General features: G+C 45.1%; 2 protein-coding genes across 2 annotated transcripts; one reads left to right on the forward strand and one right to left on the reverse strand.

Moving 5' to 3' along the window:
• The first annotated feature begins 1,822 nt into the window (after positions 1-1,822).
• LOC125745465 (G-protein coupled receptor 37-like 1) lies at positions 1,823-5,352 on the forward strand. The gene is made up of 2 exons (XM_049018365.1): positions 1,823-2,761; positions 3,235-5,352. Exons 1-2 carry the CDS (start codon positions 2,024-2,026, stop codon positions 4,099-4,101), a joined length of 1,605 nt encoding a protein of 534 aa, XP_048874322.1. The 5' UTR covers positions 1,823-2,023; the 3' UTR covers positions 4,102-5,352.
• Positions 5,353-12,213: 6,861 nt separating this feature from the next.
• On the reverse strand, positions 12,214-21,078 carry LOC125745474 (ADP-ribosylation factor-like protein 8A). The gene is made up of 7 exons (XM_049018379.1): positions 20,676-21,078; positions 18,069-18,149; positions 17,759-17,832; positions 17,508-17,601; positions 16,003-16,070; positions 14,601-14,671; positions 12,214-13,389 (listed from the first exon to the last, which is right to left on the reverse strand). Exons 1-7 carry the CDS (start codon positions 20,796-20,798, stop codon positions 13,337-13,339), a joined length of 564 nt encoding a protein of 187 aa, XP_048874336.1. The 5' UTR covers positions 20,799-21,078; the 3' UTR covers positions 12,214-13,336.
• Positions 21,079-21,274: the final 196 nt, after the last annotated feature.

A 21,274-nucleotide genomic window follows, 5' to 3' on the forward strand; every position in this document is an offset into this window, starting at 1 on the left:
ATCTATACACACTTGCAAAGGACACTGGATTAAGTTTACAGTGTCATTTCAGTATGAAATGGGGGGCTTTTCTGCTCGCTTAGGGTGTGAAAGCGCTAAACCATCATTTCAAAGATGCAGATTTAGCAATAACAGCATATCAGTTATCACAACCACAACTAAAAAGTTCTTCTGAAGGATATCTGGTAATCTTAGCAAACATTTAAATCCACAGTGACTCACTCCACTGCAAGAAACACATGTTTTTATTTGTTAGTCCAGTTAACATGACATTTTATTATTATAAAATCTAGTTAAGTGAAATGCCCACGATGCCAAAAAGGTTTACTGCAATTATATATACACTTATTTACATATATTACATTTATTCAATTTATCAGGTGCTTTTGTCCCAAGTGATACACAAGTGAGGCAAATAGCACCTTACAAACATACATGCTGCCTAGGAGTCAACTACGCGCTTAGGGCAGCTAAGCTGAGCTTCCAGTGAATGGCCAGATACAAGGGTAAGCAGAACTGAGGCAAGAGCTGCAAAGCATCTTCAAAACAAAGCAAGAACCTAATACTCTTCAATCAACAAAATGTGCAATATAAAGAGCATTCGGGGAACTTGGAGTGGTGTCAGGCTAGAGGAGGTAGTCATGGAACAGATCGGTCTTGATGCATTTCTTGAAGATGAGGAGAGAATCTAATGACTGGATGTGGTTCAGCAGCTAATTCCACCATCAGGGAACCAAACATGAGAGACATCTGGAGTGACACTTCTTGCATGGTGAGGGATCTCCAAGTGCTGTTGGTTTGCTAACCAAAGAGGCAAAATGGGACACAGTTTAACTATATAGAGATGGGTGCCTGTCCATTAATGGCTCTTAACGCCAGAACAAGGGAGCATTGATGCTCACTAAATACCGGACATGCTGTCCGTGCATTCTGAATCATTTGCAGCTTCTGTTGCAAAACAATATGCAAAAGTAAAGTCAATGATACTTGTCAGTGTGGTGTAGAGATGCAGGAGTAAAACCCGTAAGTTTTAAACACTTTGTTTAATCTTGCTACACTGGATGGAGGTATCTGTAAATAATTGGTAGCGTATTAGTATCATCTCTCTACTCAAAACACCGTATCAGTCTTTTAATCCGAGCTAGGCTGTCAACAGGTTAAGTCATTAATCGCAAATCCCACAAAGAAACGTGGGCAGAGCGAGGCGCATTCGTACCTCCGCGCGTAGCCAGCGGGCGTAAGGTGGTGCTGTGCGGAGACACGCGGCCGTACAGGTGGCTCCATCTGCTGGCCATCCAGCGCTCCACCTCCTCAAAACAAGCATATCGCATGTACACGCAACTGAAAATGCCAGACAGACTTTTTAAAACAATATGGGACACGGATAAAACTACAAAACTGAATATTTGTGTATTAATTGCAAAATGTATAAAACAGCGCCCTTTGAGATGCTTGCTTCCATCCTGCCCTATCCAATTCGGCATGCTGGTCCCGTACTGTATAATCAGATGAACATGTATAAGGGGTAGAAAATGAATTTTAGGCAAATTATTTTTCTATGTGCTGATGCTTGGAACCGTCTCTAAATATTATTTAGCTAGTAGGTTATATTTTAATATTAAGGAAGTAGTATTTCTTTTTTATACTAAACGGTTTGGCCTGCTCAGACTTGGTTGAAATTTAACCACCAGCAGATGGCATGAATGTAATAGCGTCTTCGGATAAATGGGGAAATCACATTCGTCCCTGCTCCTCGGGGAGGGGGGGCGGTCACCCGTGCCGTGACCAAACGGATGAAAAAGAAGCGCAGTTTTTCGTGCGGCGGTGTCTATTGAATAGGGGCGTTGGACGCGGAGATCGAGAAGGGAAAACTCCTGAAGCGCTCATGTTTTCTTCCATCGTAGTCGCTCTTTAAATCAGCAGATGCCCTTGTTCTGTATTAAAATATAACTGTTTAAAACATCGTTCAGGTTGAACAGTCTATTGTTCAGAGGTTTAGCAACTTTTACTAAACCAGCGCAAGATGACCTCCTATATTCTTCTGCTGATTTTGGCAGTAGGTGGTTTGGAGGCTAGAAAAGTGCTTCCCCGAGATGTGCAACAACCTGCTTTGGAAACTGCGCTGGACAAGGCTGCAGGTGTCCTGTCAACTGGAGAAGAGGGTGTTAGTCGTAGGGTTCATTTAATCCGAAACCAAGGTTTGGAGAAAAGCGATCCCTCGGCTTTAAGATCGGATACTGACCACAAGAGAGTCCCACGGGGCGCAAGAGATGGGGGCGGAAAAAAGCGGGACCAGCAGCCCTCTTTCAGCGTCAGGTATCCCCGGCCGTATGATCCAAACGATTATTTCACCACCCCGAGATCTGTGCATCTATCCAACGCCACGATGCACCTCGGAGGCGACAGCGGGATTACTAGGAACTCGCCCTGGGAGGAAGGTGCAGGTAACAGCTCCGTGCAGAAAGGCACAACTCGCATCCACAACCCCTTGTATCCGGTGACCGACAGCTCGTACAGCGCCTATGCGGTGATGTTCCTGTCGCTCGTCGTCTTCGCCGTGGGCATCGTGGGCAACCTGGCCGTGATGTGCATCGTGTGGCACAACTACTACATGAAAAGCGCGTGGAACTGCATTCTTGCGAGTGTGGCCTTCTGGGACTTCATGGTGCTTTTCTTCTGCTTGCCCGTCGTCATTTTTAACGAGTTGACGAAGAAACGGCTGCTCGGAGACTTTTCATGTAGGATCGTTCCGTACATGGAGGTGAGTTTTACTTCTAGTGCTCTAGTAATATATACACACACTTTATTGATGCCGACGAGAATATTTGAATGCTCATACATACATATAGAATTATATTTTTGTATATAACCGTTTACTTTATTTATTATGGCTTCTGCTATTTGACTTTGAAATCTATTTAAATCTGTTTTCGAGCTGTATGTGTTTGTCCTGTTTGTCTTGTTTGTAGCAGTCCGTCCCCATAATCATACTGAATAATCACTCTCTGATTGACATCTCTTAGAGGGAGCCAGACTGAACTCTGAAAGGGTCTTTATGCTGTTATTGTCTGGCTGTGGCTCTATTCTCGTTAGCTGTATGAGCTGCTTATCCTACTGTTTGGAAGGATGTGATGAGCGGGACATGATGACTTTGACTCGCTGGTGATGGCCACTGCATTTCTCAAAGCGCTGCTATCACAGCATGGGTTTGACGAGTCTTTCCACGTCCCTCAGGTGACCTCTCTGGGCGTGACCACCTTCAGCCTGTGTGCCCTGGGCATCGACCGCTTCCACGCAGCCACGAGCACACAGCCGAAGGTGCGGCAGGTGGAGCAGTGCCAGTCTATCCTGGCCAAGTTGGCCGTGGTGTGGGTGGGGTCTATGGTTTTGGCCCTGCCTGAGCTGCTGTTGTGGCAGATAAGCCGGGACGTGTCCTCGGTGACCGGCGACCTGGTGGACTCTTGTACCATGAAGCCATCGCTGAGCCTCCCCGAGTCCATCTACTCTCTGGTGCTCACCTACCATGACGCCCGCATGTGGTGGTACTTTGGCTGTTACTTCTGCTTGCCCGTGCTCTTCACCATTGCCTGCCAGCTGGTGACCCGGCGCATCGCCGGCAGTGCCAGCCGCAAGCTGGACGAGCTCCCGCCCAGCGCCACGTCTTCCGGGCCACAGAAGCAGCAGCTCCACAGCCAGAGGGAACGGCAGCTCAACTGCACCGTCATGGCGCTGGCGGTCGTCTACAGCATCTGCACGCTGCCCGAGAACGTATGCAACCTGGCCGTGGCCTACTCCTCGGCGCAGGTGTCGGCCTCCACCCGAGCCCTCCTCAGCCTCATCAACCAGTTCTTCCTCTTCTTCCGCTCTTCGGTGACTCCTGTGCTCTTGCTGTGCCTGTGCCGCTCTCTGGGCCAGGCCTTCATGGACTGCTGCTGCTGCTGCTGCGAGGACTGCCTGCCAGACGGCACCCCCACCCCCAGCTCCTCCGGCCCCAGCAGCCCCGCTGGGGATTCCAAGCTCAAGGTCGACGTAGCCCCCTCCATCTTCTACGACAAGGCCAAGGACAGCTCCTCCATCCTGGCCATTGGGACGACTTGCTGAAGCAGCCCTCCTTGAACCTTCCCATTTGCTCTGACCCACAATGCCCCCCCACCAGCCCCCAGGCCAGAGTCCAGACAGCCCGGAAATATCAGTTTATCAGAACGTATAAAGGCTCATGCAGAATATGGAAAGTCTCCGTCCTGCCCTCTAATTCATAATGTAATTATGTTATAATATTGCAGTGCTAAAGCAGCCTCTTCTTAACATAGCTGTTATATGACAATGACCACTAACACTGTTATAACAATCAGCATGGAAAAAGCCAAGACTTTCCTCTTCGATCCCTGACTGTCCATCTACCTGTGCAGCTCCCAGCCCAAACATGGGCTGAACGTGCATTGGATGTGCATTGGATGTGCATCGGATGTGCAGTATACATTAGTGTTTCAGGTCTATACAAGCTCCCAGGATGGACTGACTACTACAACAGGCGCACCATTTTCTGTGTGTTGTTTTCTGTGTTTTGACTGTGTGTTTCAGGTTGTGACAAGGCGCTAGCCTTGCGCCCCGTTCTGTACATAGTGTCCCCTAACACCTGACCCAGCTGTGAAATCAGGTGGAGTCTGAAGGTCTCGTCACCAGCTACAAACCTCAGTGTTGTCTTTTGCACACATTGCCTTCACGACACTGCAAAGGGTTGTGTGCATTTGTTAATAGAAACTATCATGGCTATTATAAAAAGCACTCACAGCAACAGCCATGCATTAACTTCCTTTCTACACTAGCATCTATAAACATTATATATTAAAGAATATATTTGCATTTATATACTATTGCTGGAACCTCTTGGGAAAATAATAGGGCCAGGTGACATGGGACACTACTGTATGTGCCACACTTCCAGTCCTTTGATGGGGGGCGTGCTGTGTAACCTGACGTTGCTGCACTGAAATTGCCTTTAATAGTACATCGAATGTGCGAGTTGGAAGCCGTCCCTTTAGCTAAACGCTCTGTCATTAGGGGCACGTGTTAGAGTAGCCATAGGTAGGTCCTAACAGGTCCAAATGCAGAAACACAAAATGAAGACCGTTGGTGACTTTTGTAAAGTCCCGCTACAGAACAAAAAAATCTGAAAATTGTATATATATTTTACAGATTTAACATGCTGTAGACATATGGTAGAGGTATGTCCTGAAAGTGTTCAAGCTGTGTTGTGACGTGAAACTTCACAGTGACAAACACGGCCACTGTAATTACAGTTTTACTTTATTACCCCTCATTTTTCCAAATAAAATATTTAGTTATTGTTAATGCTTATGAGGTCTGGTTTCTTTGTGGACATATCGGTGTATATACTGGAGTTTAGGTTCTACTCATGCAGGACTCATTAAATAAAGAGGTTTTGGAGAATGGTGTCATTTACATTCAACTCAGAGACCGCGGACTGAACGAGTTCTGTGGGGTTGTTATGTCCGGTTGGTTCATGGAGACAGAGCATGCCCTGGTCTAGGATCAGTGCTTACACCAATCATGGCCCCATAATGAGGGAGGGATGTTTTATAAGGATGCCATTGTTCCCCAATCCCCAGTCGGAATCCCTTTCTGAATATCAATGCCATGTGACAGCCACAGTTGCCCAGCTACAGTCCTAGAATCCAAGTTTAATTCAGAACGGCCAAGTGAGAGCTTAACAACCGACACTTTCTTCCTGACTTGTCTCCATGACGACAAGGCTTTTGTTCTTCAGACTTGGACGCACCTGTTGTGTTTAAGGTCTGAAGAGCAAACATGTGGAGAGAGAAAAAAGAATCGAACAAATAGAGCCGGAGTGCTGAAAGGAATAGCGCGCTCCCCCCACACTCCCTCAGACGTGGTCTCCTGCACTACAGTGTCTGACACCTCCCCCCAGCTGAGCCATGGGCTGTAGCAGGGAAGACACATCCATAAAAACAGAATTGCGTGATCCAGGGATGACTTGAGTCATGACACGCACACTTTGTGCTACGTATGCTGCTACCTCACTGCTGAAACACTTACGGTCTGCTAAATGGTATATAGCGCTTTCCTACGAGTACTTAAAGCGCTTTACATTTCATGTCTCATATTCACCCATCCACACACTCATACACACACCGGTGGCGGAGGCTGTCACGCAAGGCGCCAACCTGCTCACCGGGAGCAATTTGGGGTTCAGTGTCTTGCTCAAGGACACTTTGATGGGGTCAGGAGGAACCAGGGCTCGGACCTGCAACCCTCAAGTTGCCGAACGATAGCACCACCTCCTGCGCCACCATCTTCCCCAACAACTGTAAGTAGTTGTACCATTTAAGGTACAGAAATAGCCTATGAGGAACATTTTTACACCATTGGGGCTACAATAATGTTGTTTGTACCATAGGGATGTTCCTCAAAGTGCACTTCTGTACCTTAAATTAGCCTAAAAGCTACATTTACCTACAGCTAGGGTACAATCGCCAGACCCTTCAGGGTACTGCCCCAGTGACAAGCAAAGGTACAAACTGGTACTCTTATTGTCTGCCAGTGTGCTCGGGTGACTTTAGGAGAGGTTTCGAAATGGCTAAGCTAACACGCTTTGATTGGTATAATATCATAGTTTTACACCAACATGAAGATCATTTAAACATCTTTTTCTTTGACTGCCTAAGACATTTGTACGGTACTGTAGACTATAACCAGTCAAGAGGTACAAAAGTAACCCTCATGTTAATCCCAGTATTAAACTGCATTATTTCTTAAATAATTTACTAATTACAATAAGCACGGTTACATGAAAATGTGACATGGTAGCTATCCTCACAGCGTTCAAATCCAAGCTCCACTCTCTGTGTGCAGTTTGCAGAGTCTCCCCATACTGCAGGTTTCTTCCTGCAATCCAAAGGCATCAGACATTATTTAACCACATTTTAAGTTGATAATAGGTTCTCAACCCCTATTCTGTGTACCGTTACTGGTCTGTTGCCAGTATTCCAGTGGGTCGTGGAACACTGGAGTTTTGTGGAGGGGCTGGTAAATTTCCGAAAATAAATTATATATCTGACATTTTTTATGACCCCTCATGTTTGCACATTCTGTTCAGAAATAAAAAAATGCAAGCAGTTAAACTTATGGAATCACTGCCCCCCCCCCCCCCCCAATTAGTTTTACCATGAATATTTTTAATGATGTATATCAGTCCACAAACATGAAAACTTTGGGAACCCCTATTCTAAGACATTAATACTCTGTTAAGGTCATTTACCTAAAGATGTGATCTGCAGGCAGTGAATAGAAGTGATGATTCCGTTTTTATTCAAGACTCCAGGAGCTGAATAGAGTGTTAAATTTGTTGGGCAATAGGAACACATGACCCCAAACACATTAATTATTTAAGCAATGGTGGGATACTGTAAGTAGTTGGATTCACTGTTGCGTTGCCATAGACGCTGGAAAAATATGGCTTTCTTTAACCAGGTTATTCAAGTTTTAAGATGTGCTAAAGGTGTCTATCAGTCTCAACTGGGGTGCAAGACGAGACTCCCTCCCTCCAGAGTCAGGAGACAAAGAGAAGCTCTGTTTTGGGTTGTGCTGGCTGCTTATGTGAAATGACAATGAAGGAGACCATCTCAGACTTTCAATCCTGGATCCGAAGCATGGCGCCTCTCTTATTGAAAGTGTGGCTGGCTACATCAGTAACAATAACAGTGTGTGTAGCAGCGTGCGGTCCTTGAGAACATGTCTATGTGTGTTAAGTATGAGTCTGACCGTACATGTGTGTGTGTCTCCCACATTAGCAGGCACTGCTCACACAGCTCGACTGCCCCACTTAGCTCTTGTAATGAACAGAGCTTCCTCTCAAGTCTGGGCAGTGGGACAGCGTTTGTTTGTTTGGTGGGAACACAGGAGAGCAGCCTGGGGGGCAGCGAGACATCAGAGAAAATCTCCCAGTTGTCATGGTGAGATTCCGACTGCCAGCTCTGGCACTGGAGAGCAAGTGAATCGGTTGACAAGGAGGCTGGGCTCAACTGGGGTCCTGGGCGTTAAGCCGAGAGGGGCTCGGTCCATTAGCACTGGGAAATGCCACAGCAGAGCGCAGGAGCTCAGGGCTGTAATTAGGGCAGTGTTTCTAATTCCGGTCGTCGGGGACCCCCAGACAGTCCACATTTTTGCTCCCTCCTAGGGAGCAGAAACCGTCGGCCATCTGGGGGTTGGCAAGGATCAGGTTCAGAAACACTTCAGCCTGTGTCACTCAATGACAAACAAATTAAAATCTTCAAATCTTAATAAAAAAAATTACAACTGCCATTCAAATTTTGGCAAAAAAAAATCATTTTCAATTTACTGTAATTGAGGTTCCTTTTAAACTTTAACCTTTTGAGAGTTATTCTTAAAAATATGTTAGATTAACAGGGAATGCTCCCACAAATGTCTGAAAAGCTGAGCATTCAAACAATATAAGTTAAATGCTGGCTTTATTTAATACATACCAATTATAATACACTATTATTTAACATCCTATGAAACAGGTTTCCTCAAGACCTGTCTGGGCAAGATGACTCAAACTCACAGGATAAAGTGTCAAATTGTCAAATACACAGAATATGTCTGTCATGAAGAGACTGCAAGACAGATTTCATATGATTATAATGAGCAGGAAATGGCCCATATTCAGTTACAGGTGACCCAGTGGCTCAGTGGTGAGCATGAATTCTGCCCCTGATCTACATATGTGCAGCTTGCAGCTCGTCCCCATGTTGTGGGGCTTTCAACCAGATATTCTGGATAACTTCCACAGTCCAGTAGTTAGTAAACTGGCGTCTCAGAATTGTCCATAGTGTTTCACTGTGTGTGTATGTGCCCTGTGATGGACAGGCATCCCATCGAGGGTGTTTCAGTGCTTTCTCCTTCCTGAAATGGGCGCCAGGCCCTGCATGACCCTTGGATGGATATTGGATAAGCTGTAGGATGAAGGGATAGATCTATGCAATGAATTAACCACATAAAAATGTGCATCAGGCAGAATATCAGAAGAAAGTCACAGATAAGTTCTCATACGGTACGGAGTTAGTGATCACGGCCCTGGAAGCGAAAAAGGATTGCGATTCATATCACATGGCTACACACCACTGCACAACACTGCACATGGTTACACACCACTGCACATGGAAATACCCTGCTGCACATGATTACACAGGGCAGCGCAAAGACGGCAGAGCCCTGCAGAATGCCAGAATAACACAAAAACAGAAAACTCGACGTGTGAACTCAATTTAATGTCGAAGGAAAAGATTTTAAAAAAATCTAATGTTATGTGAACCTAATATCCGAGTTCACCCTGCTAATAAGGATGATTTTGAATCTGATTTTGATGTGTTTTTTTTTTTTTTGGGGGGGGGGAGGGGGGGTAGCTGTCACAGTTCTTTCAGATTCATGGACACAGGACAATGAGCCCAGGGGATCCAGGCTGGCTTCTTCCTCTGGGCCCAGCCTGTCACCCATTCAGTGCTCAGAGTCCCGTGCCCCTCAGCCTCCTCCTTTGGACCTGGAGCCAAGAAGCTGGGACATCCTCCAAACACCCAGCACCGACTGAAATTCCCACTATCCCCTCCAGATGAAAGGAGATCTCTGGAGAGCCTGTTAACAAACATCACTTCAATGCCCGGTGTGAGAAGGGGGACCTTCTGTGTTAATGGGGTGTATGTGGATGTACTACTCAAGTTTCACACGGGGGTCCTAATGGCCGGGTAATTTCCTGCCTCTCTCCTCCCTCCCTTTGGTGCTGATCCACGTGCCTGAGGGATCCGCTTCCGCAGGATGCGACGCCGTGAGCGTCTGTGTGGGCCACTGCTCTGCTGGATGCCAGCGGAAACTGCCAGATGGGCTCACTGGACAGGTGGGTGTGATCAGCCCCCACCACCCCTTCAGAAGATTGTTCTCCTGTTGGCTTACTTTTTGAAACAGAAATAAACAAACAAACAAATCCATGCATGTCAAATGACATGGAAATGGGCAAGATAAAAGAACAACTGCACGAGTGCAACATTGCTGAGTGTCAAAAGACTCACTATCAAAACAATAATACACCCCACATAAGCAGGAACACAAAATACAAAGTTAAAATAAGCATACAATGTACTTTCTCAGTAACCTTATGACATGACTCAGGGGTGTGAGTTGGCCAGAACTGGCTCAGGGTCAGGACTTACTGCTAAGTGACAAAGGGCTGCCGTCACTGGATAATTTCAGATGAAGCGAGACAGCCAGGCTTTTTTCTGCCTGATGGTTTCTTCTAAAGCAACTTGTGGTGGTGCCGTTATATATATATATGTTTAGAATCAAGCTGCTGCATGGTCTCTCTCTCTCTCACACACACACAGGTTTGTAATTATATCTTTGCAGAGACTATCCATTCATTTGTTTGGGGAAACTCTAATCACAGCATGATGACCTTAACCCCTACCCAGCCTGAACCTTAACTGTAAGTAACCAAACAAAATACAAACAAAAAAGGAGACTTTTGTCATTTTATACTTTTTTGATTACAATCACAGATCTTTGTGGGGACCTGAGAAATTGTCCCCACAACGTCAAAAAAAATAAAACAAAAAAACAGACATTATTAATAACACATTCAAATTTAATTAAGAATGCACTTTGACGGCAAAATAAATTTTTTAAATTTTTTTTTTCGCTTTTAAAAAAATTTAACCACAGTGGCCTCATATCTCGCTGGTCCTGAATGGGAGTGCTCCGCAGATGAAGACGTATCCATTCAAGACAAATTCTCACGGACAAGACAGCACATATATTAGATGGGGACTGTAACCCAAGATGGTTGAGCTGTAATCCATTTGAGTGTGAGAGACCTACGAACAAGCAGGCGGACGGTCATGATCTTCATATATTCATGTTCATTTATAAAAGCCCCGCTTGCTGAATATGCCTTCCCAGCAACCCCTGCGCCCTCTAAAGCTATCCAATAGCGTTATTATCCTCACTAAAACATACTTTTTTATTACTTATTTATATGATTTATTTGTTAATTTTTATTTTCCTTGCTTATCTTGCATGATGCCCCAAAGTAAGTTTCTCGTATGTGGAACTACTTGGTGATAAATAAATGATTCTGATTCTGCTAAAGGTTTTCTTGTTCATCTGTCCATACTTGAACAATCGAGGACCCCTAGTGTCCGAAAGAAAAAAGTGCAATATAAAAAACAGGAATCCTAGACTTCGAGGTACGCCGCAATTTCACGTAGGTGTATAACACTGCAAAAACGTGCCAAAAAAAAAGACATTAACACACTATCTATGTGTCTCTTAATAATAAACAAAAAACACTGATTCACAGACTGTACTAATAAAATAAACCCGATTTTACATGCTTTTCCTGTATTTGTAATTATAAAAATCTTTCTTTGGAGCTGTAACTCTCCCCCAATGTGACTTGTGTGTGATAAATGCAATAGCTTCTGGTCTCTCTTTTGACTCTTTAACAGTGTCTTAGGTAATGGCATGAATGATGAAGCGTTGAAGGAAAGTCTGAAAACTTTAGAAATAAGCACATATTACCATTTTTAGTAACTCTACCAAAGATCCGCGAATCCTATTCATTCTGGAACGTAACCACGCCAATGTCCGAGGTCTTACTGTACATCTTTTATGAGGGTATATAACATTTATTTAAATCAGTTAAAGACAAAGACTACATTAGATTGTCTTTAAAATACTTAAAAAATTTATATATATATATATATATATATATACACACACACACATACACACACACATACACGTTTATGTAAATTATCTGTCAATGGTGCTCAGGGTGCCCTGTGATGGGCTGGCCCCCCCATCCTGGGTTGTTCCCTGCCTCGTGCCCATTGCTTCCAGGATAAGCTCTGGACCCCCCGCGACCCAGTAGGATAAGCAGTTTGCAAAATGGATGGATGGATGGTGCTCAGGGTTTTTATATGTGCATGCTAGGCAGAGACGCTGTGCCAGGGTTTGAAGGTATAACGTTCCCATGAGACTGACAGCTTTCCATGTGTATTTTTCCATTTCTGTGACACCCAATAACCTTCATTCCCTCCACCACCCCTCAGCTGTAGCTCCGTTCACTGTAAGTCAAGGACTCAAACTTTGCACATTAAAAACAAAGCATACCTCCGTATCTGTCAGACTTTATGTATATTTTTTATTTAATCAACATACATACATATGAGTTTGCTGGGTCTAGTTATGACCGGTTTTGCCACACCACATAAATGAAAACACTAAAACACGTTGGCTGAAAGATTAAAATACATTATGCAAAAAAACAAAGGTAACTCGACAGCTGTAAATACAATACTTATGTACAGCGTGTTCTGTGCTGAATCACTTATAAAAAATGTGGAACATTTAAGATGTCGTGTGAATTGTTACACGCATGCAGGGCTCCTGGGGGCTGAGGTTGCAGAAGGGCAGTCGGTCTCTGAGCCCAGACCTGCGCTGAGCCTTCAGTGCATGAAGAATCCTGACACACACACAGACCCCAGCCTCATTCTACCCCCAACTAACGTGACCAGAAATCCAGCTAACGTACCACTTTATTTTTTTTGGTGGGGGGGGGGGGGGGGGGTCTCTGCTTAGCACTGTTTGTGCAAACTTGTCTTGAGTCATACGGGGACTGAGCCAAGATTATTTGAATCTCTCCTTCAATTGCTTGACAATTACCTCACACACTTTGAGGCGGTTCTCGCCCCTGATGTCACATCTCAGCACAATTACAGTATGAAAAGTGAAGCTCAATGCAGTGGATCGGGACAACAACCGACTTTCCATTAGAAGTCCAATATATTGGAAGTGAACAGCTGTATTTAAACACCCACGTCTTCACTTTCAGCACATTAGAATAGCAGTAACTGGATTAGCAAATAACTGATACTTTAGCTACCAATCAGGATCTGACCAAGTTAACCCAGGCCAGTTACTTCTACCAGTGTGCCAAAAAACGGCAGAACCGAAGAGCTACAAAAAAAATTAACAGAAAAGGTAATGTGTGAATGTCAAGTATCAGTTTATCCAGTTGAAATTATACCTTACAACAATCGTATATAACAAAAATATCAAAAACAGTGCAAATAATGGTTTTCACATCCTCTTTACAAGAATCAAAAGGGATCTCTTACGTGGGGAGTTTGGATGGGTTGTTTTTTTTTTTTTGTTTTTTTTTTTTAAGTAGGAAGGGTAGGGAGGAGGGTGGCAGCGTGACCTTGGGGGGTTGGTCTCAGGTTGGTTTCACCAGGTCTGGTTTTCAGGAACTTCGCCTGGTTCTGGAGTGTTGGATCAGCCACTGCAGTGTGATATCTGGCAGGAAGGACAGACATGACTGAATAAACAACGGAGGTTGCCATGGAGTCACCATGGCAACCATATGCATCAGACCCATGTGGGAGAACAGAATCTGCTCTAAAAGTGTACGGCCCTCTCAATGTTGTTGGGAAACCAGATATAAAATAAACCTCAAATCCTTTGACGTTGATAAAACCTACTGACATTTACAACTGCAAATAACTGAATGGGAGCCAGAAAATGCAGGAAAAATGAAGCCTTTTTAATAATAAACTTTCTGCTCTCCATCACAGTGCTAAAAGCACTTTGCAAAACGACTGGGATAAAGCTGTCCTTTCCAAGACACTCCCACCCGCCTTGGGCCAGAGACCTTGACGTCCTTCAGTATCTGGGGAGCAGTTTTCACAGGACGCAGTGACTTCATCCTTACATCATGCACAGTAAGAACAAGTTACAGAAGCATCAAATGGAAGCCAGGCATTTGTTTCCCCCTGAGAGCTACAGGCTGTATCACTGCTCATTTATATACACAGTAGTGCTCCATTACCAGTTAGATAATGTCAATAATAAATACAGAACCAAGCAAACACAGATTCTCAGGGCTTTACTATAGTCATGTCAGGAGGAATGAGAATGAGATGGGGCAACATTAATATTCTGTTTGATAAGTAAATATTAGCAATTCAAACACCTTATTTGGGATTCAAACCCTGTTTGTGACAGTGCATGTCTGTGTTTTCATATTAGTAAAAACTCCTTCCCAGGGAAAGAGGTCTTTCAACTTTATTTACTGCCAGTGACCTGTGATGTTCCCTTATGTGACACCCTAAGCCCCCCCCCTTGAAAGGCTTGATCAAATGCCAATGTGTGAAACAATTGCTTCCCATTTCAGATAGTAACCAAAGCATGGATAAGCAGGGTATCATAAGAACAAAACCAGCTGTCAGAGATTTACTCAAAGTGTTTGTAAATTCCAAGTATCATTCAATAAAGTATTCACCTCCCCCTATGCCAGCTTACCTTTTATCATAGTTTAAATGAGGCAATAAACCCTGACAGGCAGGGAACTGAAAGGTCATCCTGTGTGTTTCTGCACAAACATCTAAAACACGCAGATGCTTAAACACAGCTGCTGACTGCATGACCAGGGTGGCCGTTAAGTAGGAGAAGCAGAAAGGTACCTATCTATTAGGTAAGAGGAAGGGAGACAGAGCCCAGAATCATACCAATGTTGTCCTTTTCCTTGCAGGAGATTGAGTAACAGCAGATCTCTCTGTCCTGAATGGCAGACAGATTCCTGAGAGGAAAGCAGCAAAAAACATGGAGTGTGTTCAAGAGTGTGGATCCCGTTCTCAATACCCACCCCCCATCACACACACACACGTCGTCAGCATCCAGCTTCCCCCACATAATGCTCCTGTCAGCATTCGCTACTATCAGTTACCAGAAAAACACAAAAAACAGAATCAAAGGCCAGAAAATACAGGATGATGCATCCTACTGCAAGAAAGGGGGAGATCTGTGCAGATCTAACAAGCCCATTCACCGGCTTCGCCTGTGCCCAATTAGCGAGCACAGCGGATTCGCTTCCCCGCACCTAGAACACCCACCTGCACCCACATCCCATTAGAGTCCATTCACCAGCTTCGCCTGTGCCCAATTAGCGAGCACAGCGGATTCGATTGCCAGCACCTAGAACACCCACCAACACCCACATCTCATTAGAGCCCATTCACCAGCTTCACCTGTGCCCAATTAGCGAGCACAGCGGATTCGCTTCCCCGCACCTAGAACACCCACCGACACCCACATCCCAATAGAGCCCATTCACTGGCTTCGCCTGTGCCCAATTAGCGAGCACAGCGGATTCGCTTCCCCGCACCTAGAACACCCACATCCCAATAGAGCCCATTCACCGGCTTCGCCTGTGCCCAATTAGCGAGCACAGCAGATTCGCTTCTCAGCTTCCCTGCTGCTAAAAGCTGTGTCTCTTCATTCACACTATTGCCAGAGCAGCTCTTCTGCTTTCATTCTTTACCGTTTTGTAAAATTCACCTCCTTTCCATCTCATTCCTGTACAAAATCCCATCCACATGTAACTGCACTAAGTCTTCACACATTCTATTTTAATGCTTCGGTGTGACAGGATTCCTTCATTAACCTTTTACGTAAATCCCACCTCTGATCTGTGCATACTTTTCATGCCCTCTTTGTTGCACAGGTTTTCAGTGGGTATTTCAGTTACGTCTCACAGTGCAAAGACAGGCAGTTAAGCTAATACTGTAGGTGCTTCTATATTTGCTCATAGGACAGTGAGCGTGTGAGTGTATGTGCCCAGTGATGGACTGGCATCCTGTCCAGGGTGCATCCCAGCCCTGTGCTGTATGCTGTTTGCGGTAGCTGCCTGCTCCAACCATGACCTTGACCAGGGTAAACAATGAGAATATGGATGGAATATACATTAAATTCAAGTCAATAATTTTTTTTTTTAATTTATTCTGTGGAAATCGAAAGACAATTATAAACATGACCCTCTTCCTCCACTATGCACCCACCCCACAGAGCCTGAAATGGGTCTTACAAACCCAACACACTACAATAACCCCATCAGGCGGCACCACCACCTACATTCTCTCAATCAGCTCCTTCTCATCCAGGGCCCCTGAAAGATCCCTCTTGTTCCCTAAAACCAGGACCTGCAGAGGGAGTCACAGAAAATGAGCCTCAGGCTTCAAATCCAAACACAAGGCAGCACCATACAGTACATGTGAAAACACACAGCAGAGCAGCATGAGTATTCCTTAAACTGCAAAGATCTACAAGAAGAAGCTTCCACCTTATTGAACTGACTATTGCAGCCCTTTTCTAACCCTTTGCAGTATGAGTTCCAACAACTATTCCTCCAAGGTCCCTATCGACACCTAGGCTATTCCTCTGATATCTTTCATTCCGGCCACAGTCTGTCTTGAACAGAATTCTGTAGCAAAGAGCAGTTAACAAAAACTGTGTTGGGTCAAAACCATGCCAGAGTTCAGTGGATCACCTGACTCCAACGTGCATTTTTTTTATCACTGGCTAGTTAATCAATTTGTTCAGTAAATATGCAGCAATGTACATGTTCTGTGTTGTTCATTACGAGGCCACCAAGAGCACACTTTAGGAACCATTCTTGGAGAAATTTCCTTACACCAGTATTTTTATAGGAAAGAAAAAGTTTAACCTTCTCCTGCAGTCATTCGCAGTGATCTTAAGGAATCGGTCCCTTGGGGTACTCCCTTATTTCCTGTAAGCTAATGGAATCTCTTTTACTCTCAGAGCTGGAAGTCACCCCACAGCCCATCTTCAGCAAGAGCCAGACACTTGTGTGTAATCAATAGTTCACTCTCCATTAGGAGCCACTGGCATTAAAAGCCTATTGATACAGGGCCTATCTTTCAGGACCAGAGTACAAGAATGAGAGACCATCCTCCCCCCCCCCCCCCCCCCAAGCTTTACAAATCAACCCCAAAGATTCACCCCACCCCCCACCCTACAAAATATACGCCCCCCACAACCTTCCCAGTACTTAATTCAGAGCAACATAAATTATTCACGTCTGCTCACTGGGTCAAATCCACCAGAGCAGGCAGACGAAGGACACTTGTATGTTAAGCCTTCACTTACATCTACTGATTTTGCAGATGCTTTTCTGCAAAGCAACATACAAGTGAAACGAACCTGGGAGCAGAGAGCGAGGTCACACAGTTAAGGGTCTTGCTCAAGGGCCCATTAGTGATACTGATATGATTACTCTGCTGCGCATGGGATTCGAACCCATGACCCTCCAGACAAAGGCACAAATCCCTGACCCAGGGAACCATACACCACACTCCGCTCCATGTTTATACCTGTAATAAATACCTGGTTCTGTGACTCCTGTCTTGGTTGGGAAAAGTAGTACAGTGTAATTGTAATGCAGTTTTTAAACAAAATTAGTGCTGCAACATGATTTGTCTGAGCCGCTGGGAATAAGTACAACAGCAGAACGCATCCCACACTAGACTGGATATTAGTGGCATTATTACGGTGCATCTCAGATAAATCACTGCAATTAAAGCTTAAGCCCCATGCACGTTTCACAGGAGAGAACTCACAGGAATGCCCTGCAGCTGAGGCTTGTCCAGCAAGTTGTGGAGCTCATTCTTGGAGGCCTCAATCTTCTCTGGGTCTGCAGCGTCAACCATGTACCTGAGGACAGCAGGAATATCAGGGCATGGCTTCCACTGCCCAGCTCCTCAGACGGCACCAGGAGCCTTTCCTGACTCACCCAGTAGCTCCTAGGTTTACTATAGGTTTACTATAGGGTTACTATGAGAGAAACTGAAGGCCCTTTTTTGGTACTCACACGATGGCGCTCACTCCTCGACAGTACCGCTCCCACATGCTCCTGAAGCGAGGCTGGCCCCCAATGTCCCATAACTGCAGAGGAGACAGCTTTATAGTTAGGGTTAGCATCCCGAGAGAACAGACCGGACCCCCGTTATGGCCTTTGGCTGCTGAGAAACTGTAAAACTGTCTTTTTTTACTCTGCTCTTTTATTGTTTAATCTTCTTATACCGCACACTGGTAGAGAATCGACCCACAACTGTGTCCAGCATTGCTGTACTGGGCACAGTCCAACCAAGAGCTGTCCCCGGTCTCCTTGACAACCTGACCTTGATGGTGACGTTTCCCTTGGTGATCTTCCTCATGTTGAATCCCACCGTGGGGATCATGTCTTCACTGAACTGGCCAGACTACAGGACACAGTGACAGAAAGGGAGGGGGAGCGAGGCGGTGAGCACTCAACTTATCAAGGGTAAAACAGCGAGGGCTTTACAAATATTCACGTGTGTGGCTTGATGTGTGCAAATACTTTGCGTTAAAACACTCATTGGTCATTTCTGCCCAGAAATAAAGCTTACACCCCCCCCCAGAGAATCTGTTTAGCCTGGAAAGCAAATCATAGCCTCCACTGTGCATACAGGAGACGGAGAATGAAAAACACAACAGACATTAACACCCTAACTGGGTCTCAACTCATGCCAGCAATGTCCCCAAAACCTGGACATGAATCATTCTGGCAATATGAAGAGAAAAGTGAAAACTATGAGATGTGATTATTGCATTTTTGATCAGCCTCTTCATAATACACATAAAAATGCATTTTTCTGTGGCTCCATGTCATAAATAGCAATGGGAAAATAAACGCAAGTGATGAGTGGAAATCCAGCCTGAGCATCTGATGCTGATACACATCTCAGTATATTTAACCTGCTACGTTTTGAAAGTACCTCGGCTGCTTGAAGCTCTCCAAAAACATCAGACCCCAGACAGCAACAGTCGTCTTTTATTCAAAGACACAACACAGGTTCCCAACACCAAGACGCCAAATTAAGTTTCACCCTGTCCAACCTGGGTCCTCATATGACACAATAAGTCTCCTTAGTTACCATGGTGACTTGAAGTGGACAATACAGAAGAAGCATGAAGGATGAACTCCTAAACAACACAGAAAAATGTAGGTGTGAATTTCAAGAGAACCATCGTCCTTAAGTCACTAGACTTTAATTGCATCATAAAACATAAACTGGTACAAATGGTAGTGGAACTCAGCTGTTAAGAACAAGCACATTTCTCAGGCAGTTAAAAATGTAACCTGTATCACACGTCTGGGTTGATACCTTTGGAGAACTGACTGTCAATGAGACTAAGGTGCTTTTATTCACACAAATGCCAACCTGACTCCTCAGTAACCATGTAAGCTCCAGCTCCAGTCTCATGGGCCTTAACCAAAAAGAGCAACACCTCTGGCACAGGGTCACAGAGGGAAACTAAAACCTAGTCCTGAAACAACCTTGTAACACACTCATAACGTGCAATGAAAAATATACTTAATTTCATCCACTAGGTGGCACCATCTTTTCTCTCCCATTCTTCAAAAGACTGGATACCTAAACGACAACGACAGGCTAAATCTCTCATTATACTTTTTTGCTTTAATGACTAAAGATAAATATTCACTCTGAACACCAAGTGGCTGGATGCCAGAAGGTGTGCGATCAACTGATGGTGATGTCCTGGGTCATGGCATGGTGATGTTTCACTTACACTCCTTACACACACACACCAGAGTAATAATCCAGGGGATCCCTTACAAGGATTACAGGACCCTGTGTTTCAGCAGGTCTTAACCACTGAGCTAAAATGATGTGCTCAAATTCATCCTAGCACTGCCACACTGTGTCACAGATGCAGCCGTTAAATGCCCCCCCCCAATCCCCACCTACGCCCCCAGCTGCTCAATACAGGCAAGGCCGCATCCTGCTGCTCCTTGAATGCAGGAGATAAACGGCCACTGGATGAGACTGGAATAGGGTGATGGACGCAAATGTGCCACGTCTAAGTAGCCAAAGGTTTATTTATAAACCACTTAAACAGTGCATATCTGTATTTGAAATTCAGCACTTTTCATCGGCACCAGGAGACTGACAAGGAGACAGCTGGGTGACATTTCTTCTTCTCTGAATCCATCCTCCACATCTGACTACAGAGTCATCATTCCCAATAGTCATTCAATTCCAGTGTTAACGAATTATCAGTAAGAGGAACAATCGTTCTTATCATAGTTACCAAGCAGTCTACACGTGTACAATACTATATTCTTTTCCAAGGCGAATCCCATACATCTACAAAAGTCAAGTCAAATGGGTACCATCTCAACACACGTTTTACGTTTTTTCGTTTGAATCTTAAATATATGCGCGGTGGATTTTTGGCACATGATCTGCCACCGTGTATTTAAAATTAAAGGCTACCGTAAAGCACTCACATGAACATCGTCCACATTAGTACCATTTTTATGGATTTAGATTAAAGTGTGAAAACACAGCGGGCCTCTAATATTGAGCTAGAGAGGTGAGAGAGAGAGAGGCTGAAAGCCGAGCATCCCTTTACGGAAAATGCGGTCCCCGCTAACCAGTGTTCCGCTCGGGATGCGGCCAGCCCCAGCACTACCGGGTGACTCTCCATCCCGAAGCAGTGGGCACAACTCTGCCTCAGGGGCTCATCGGGGGGAAGAAAGAAAAATACTAGTAGTAGCCAAGCACAAGTTGACAAGCCGGCGTGAGTGTGGACTGGCTGCTCCCGAGTACCAGCGGGCCACTACGCGGCCATGACCGCGCATCTCAGCGTCACTCGGGCAATTTACGGGTCACGGCGCCGCTCACGGACACCACCTGAAAGGCGACGGGGCAAAAATGAACAAACAGTGGATGGATTACCGCAATCACGTTGACGAAGGTGGTCTTCCCCGAGTACTGCAATCCCACCAGCGTCAGCTCCATCTCCTCCTTCCAAAAGAGCGCTTTGAACCAGTCCAGGAGCTTGTTAAACAACGCGATCATCTCGGAAAAGCGGCTCGATGTAATCTGCCTTAAATGTCAACGGGCAGTTAACAGCTACCTTCGCGTTTCTGAATTAACAGAGGATGCAGGTACAGCTAATATGGTGCCTGATTTATCAATAAAAAAATCGTTGCACGTTATGTGCAAACGTAATGTATTTTCCTCTCAACTGTTAAATCACTCCCCGGTTTATCACAGCTCCCAGTATCTTCACCGTCAGTCTCTTTCCCTGTAACTTGCCCTTCCTCATTGGGTGGGGTTTCAGATCCATGCACAGCTGATCCAGGACAATGTGCGGAGACGGGCGCCTGTGTAAAGAAGGCATTCCGCCGCCAGCCTTTCGGGCCTGAAAGGAGACCGCCGCCTACCGGAGGTTCTGCTGGACACGACTAGGCGCAAAATCTTAAAAATCTGTCCTCCCATGTAGCATTATTAATACTTCGAGATCCTTAGAGCATCACTACAAATTATTTAGG

Source organism: Brienomyrus brachyistius, chromosome 6 (assembly GCF_023856365.1).
Source record: "Brienomyrus brachyistius isolate T26 chromosome 6, BBRACH_0.4, whole genome shotgun sequence".
Lineage (NCBI taxonomy): Eukaryota > Metazoa > Chordata > Actinopteri > Osteoglossiformes > Mormyridae > Brienomyrus > Brienomyrus brachyistius.

Excerpts from the sequence above, each read along its gene's own strand:
- LOC125745474 (XM_049018379.1), bottom strand. The coding sequence starts at position 20,798 with ATGATCGCGTTGTTTAACAAGCTCCTGGACTGGTTCAAAGCGCTCTTT. Across the intron at positions 17,602-17,758 it reads CGAGGAGTGAGCGCCATCGT|GTACATGGTTGACGCTGCAG; the intron begins GTGAGTACCAAA and ends TGCTGTCCTCAG. Across the intron at positions 16,071-17,507 it reads CTCAGCTGCAGGGCATTCCT|GTCCTGGTTTTAGGGAACAA; the intron begins GTGAGTTCTCTC and ends CTCCCTCTGCAG.
- LOC125745465 (XM_049018365.1), top strand. The coding sequence starts at position 2,024 with ATGACCTCCTATATTCTTCTGCTGATTTTGGCAGTAGGTGGTTTGGAG. Across the intron at positions 2,762-3,234 it reads GGATCGTTCCGTACATGGAG|GTGACCTCTCTGGGCGTGAC; the intron begins GTGAGTTTTACT and ends CACGTCCCTCAG.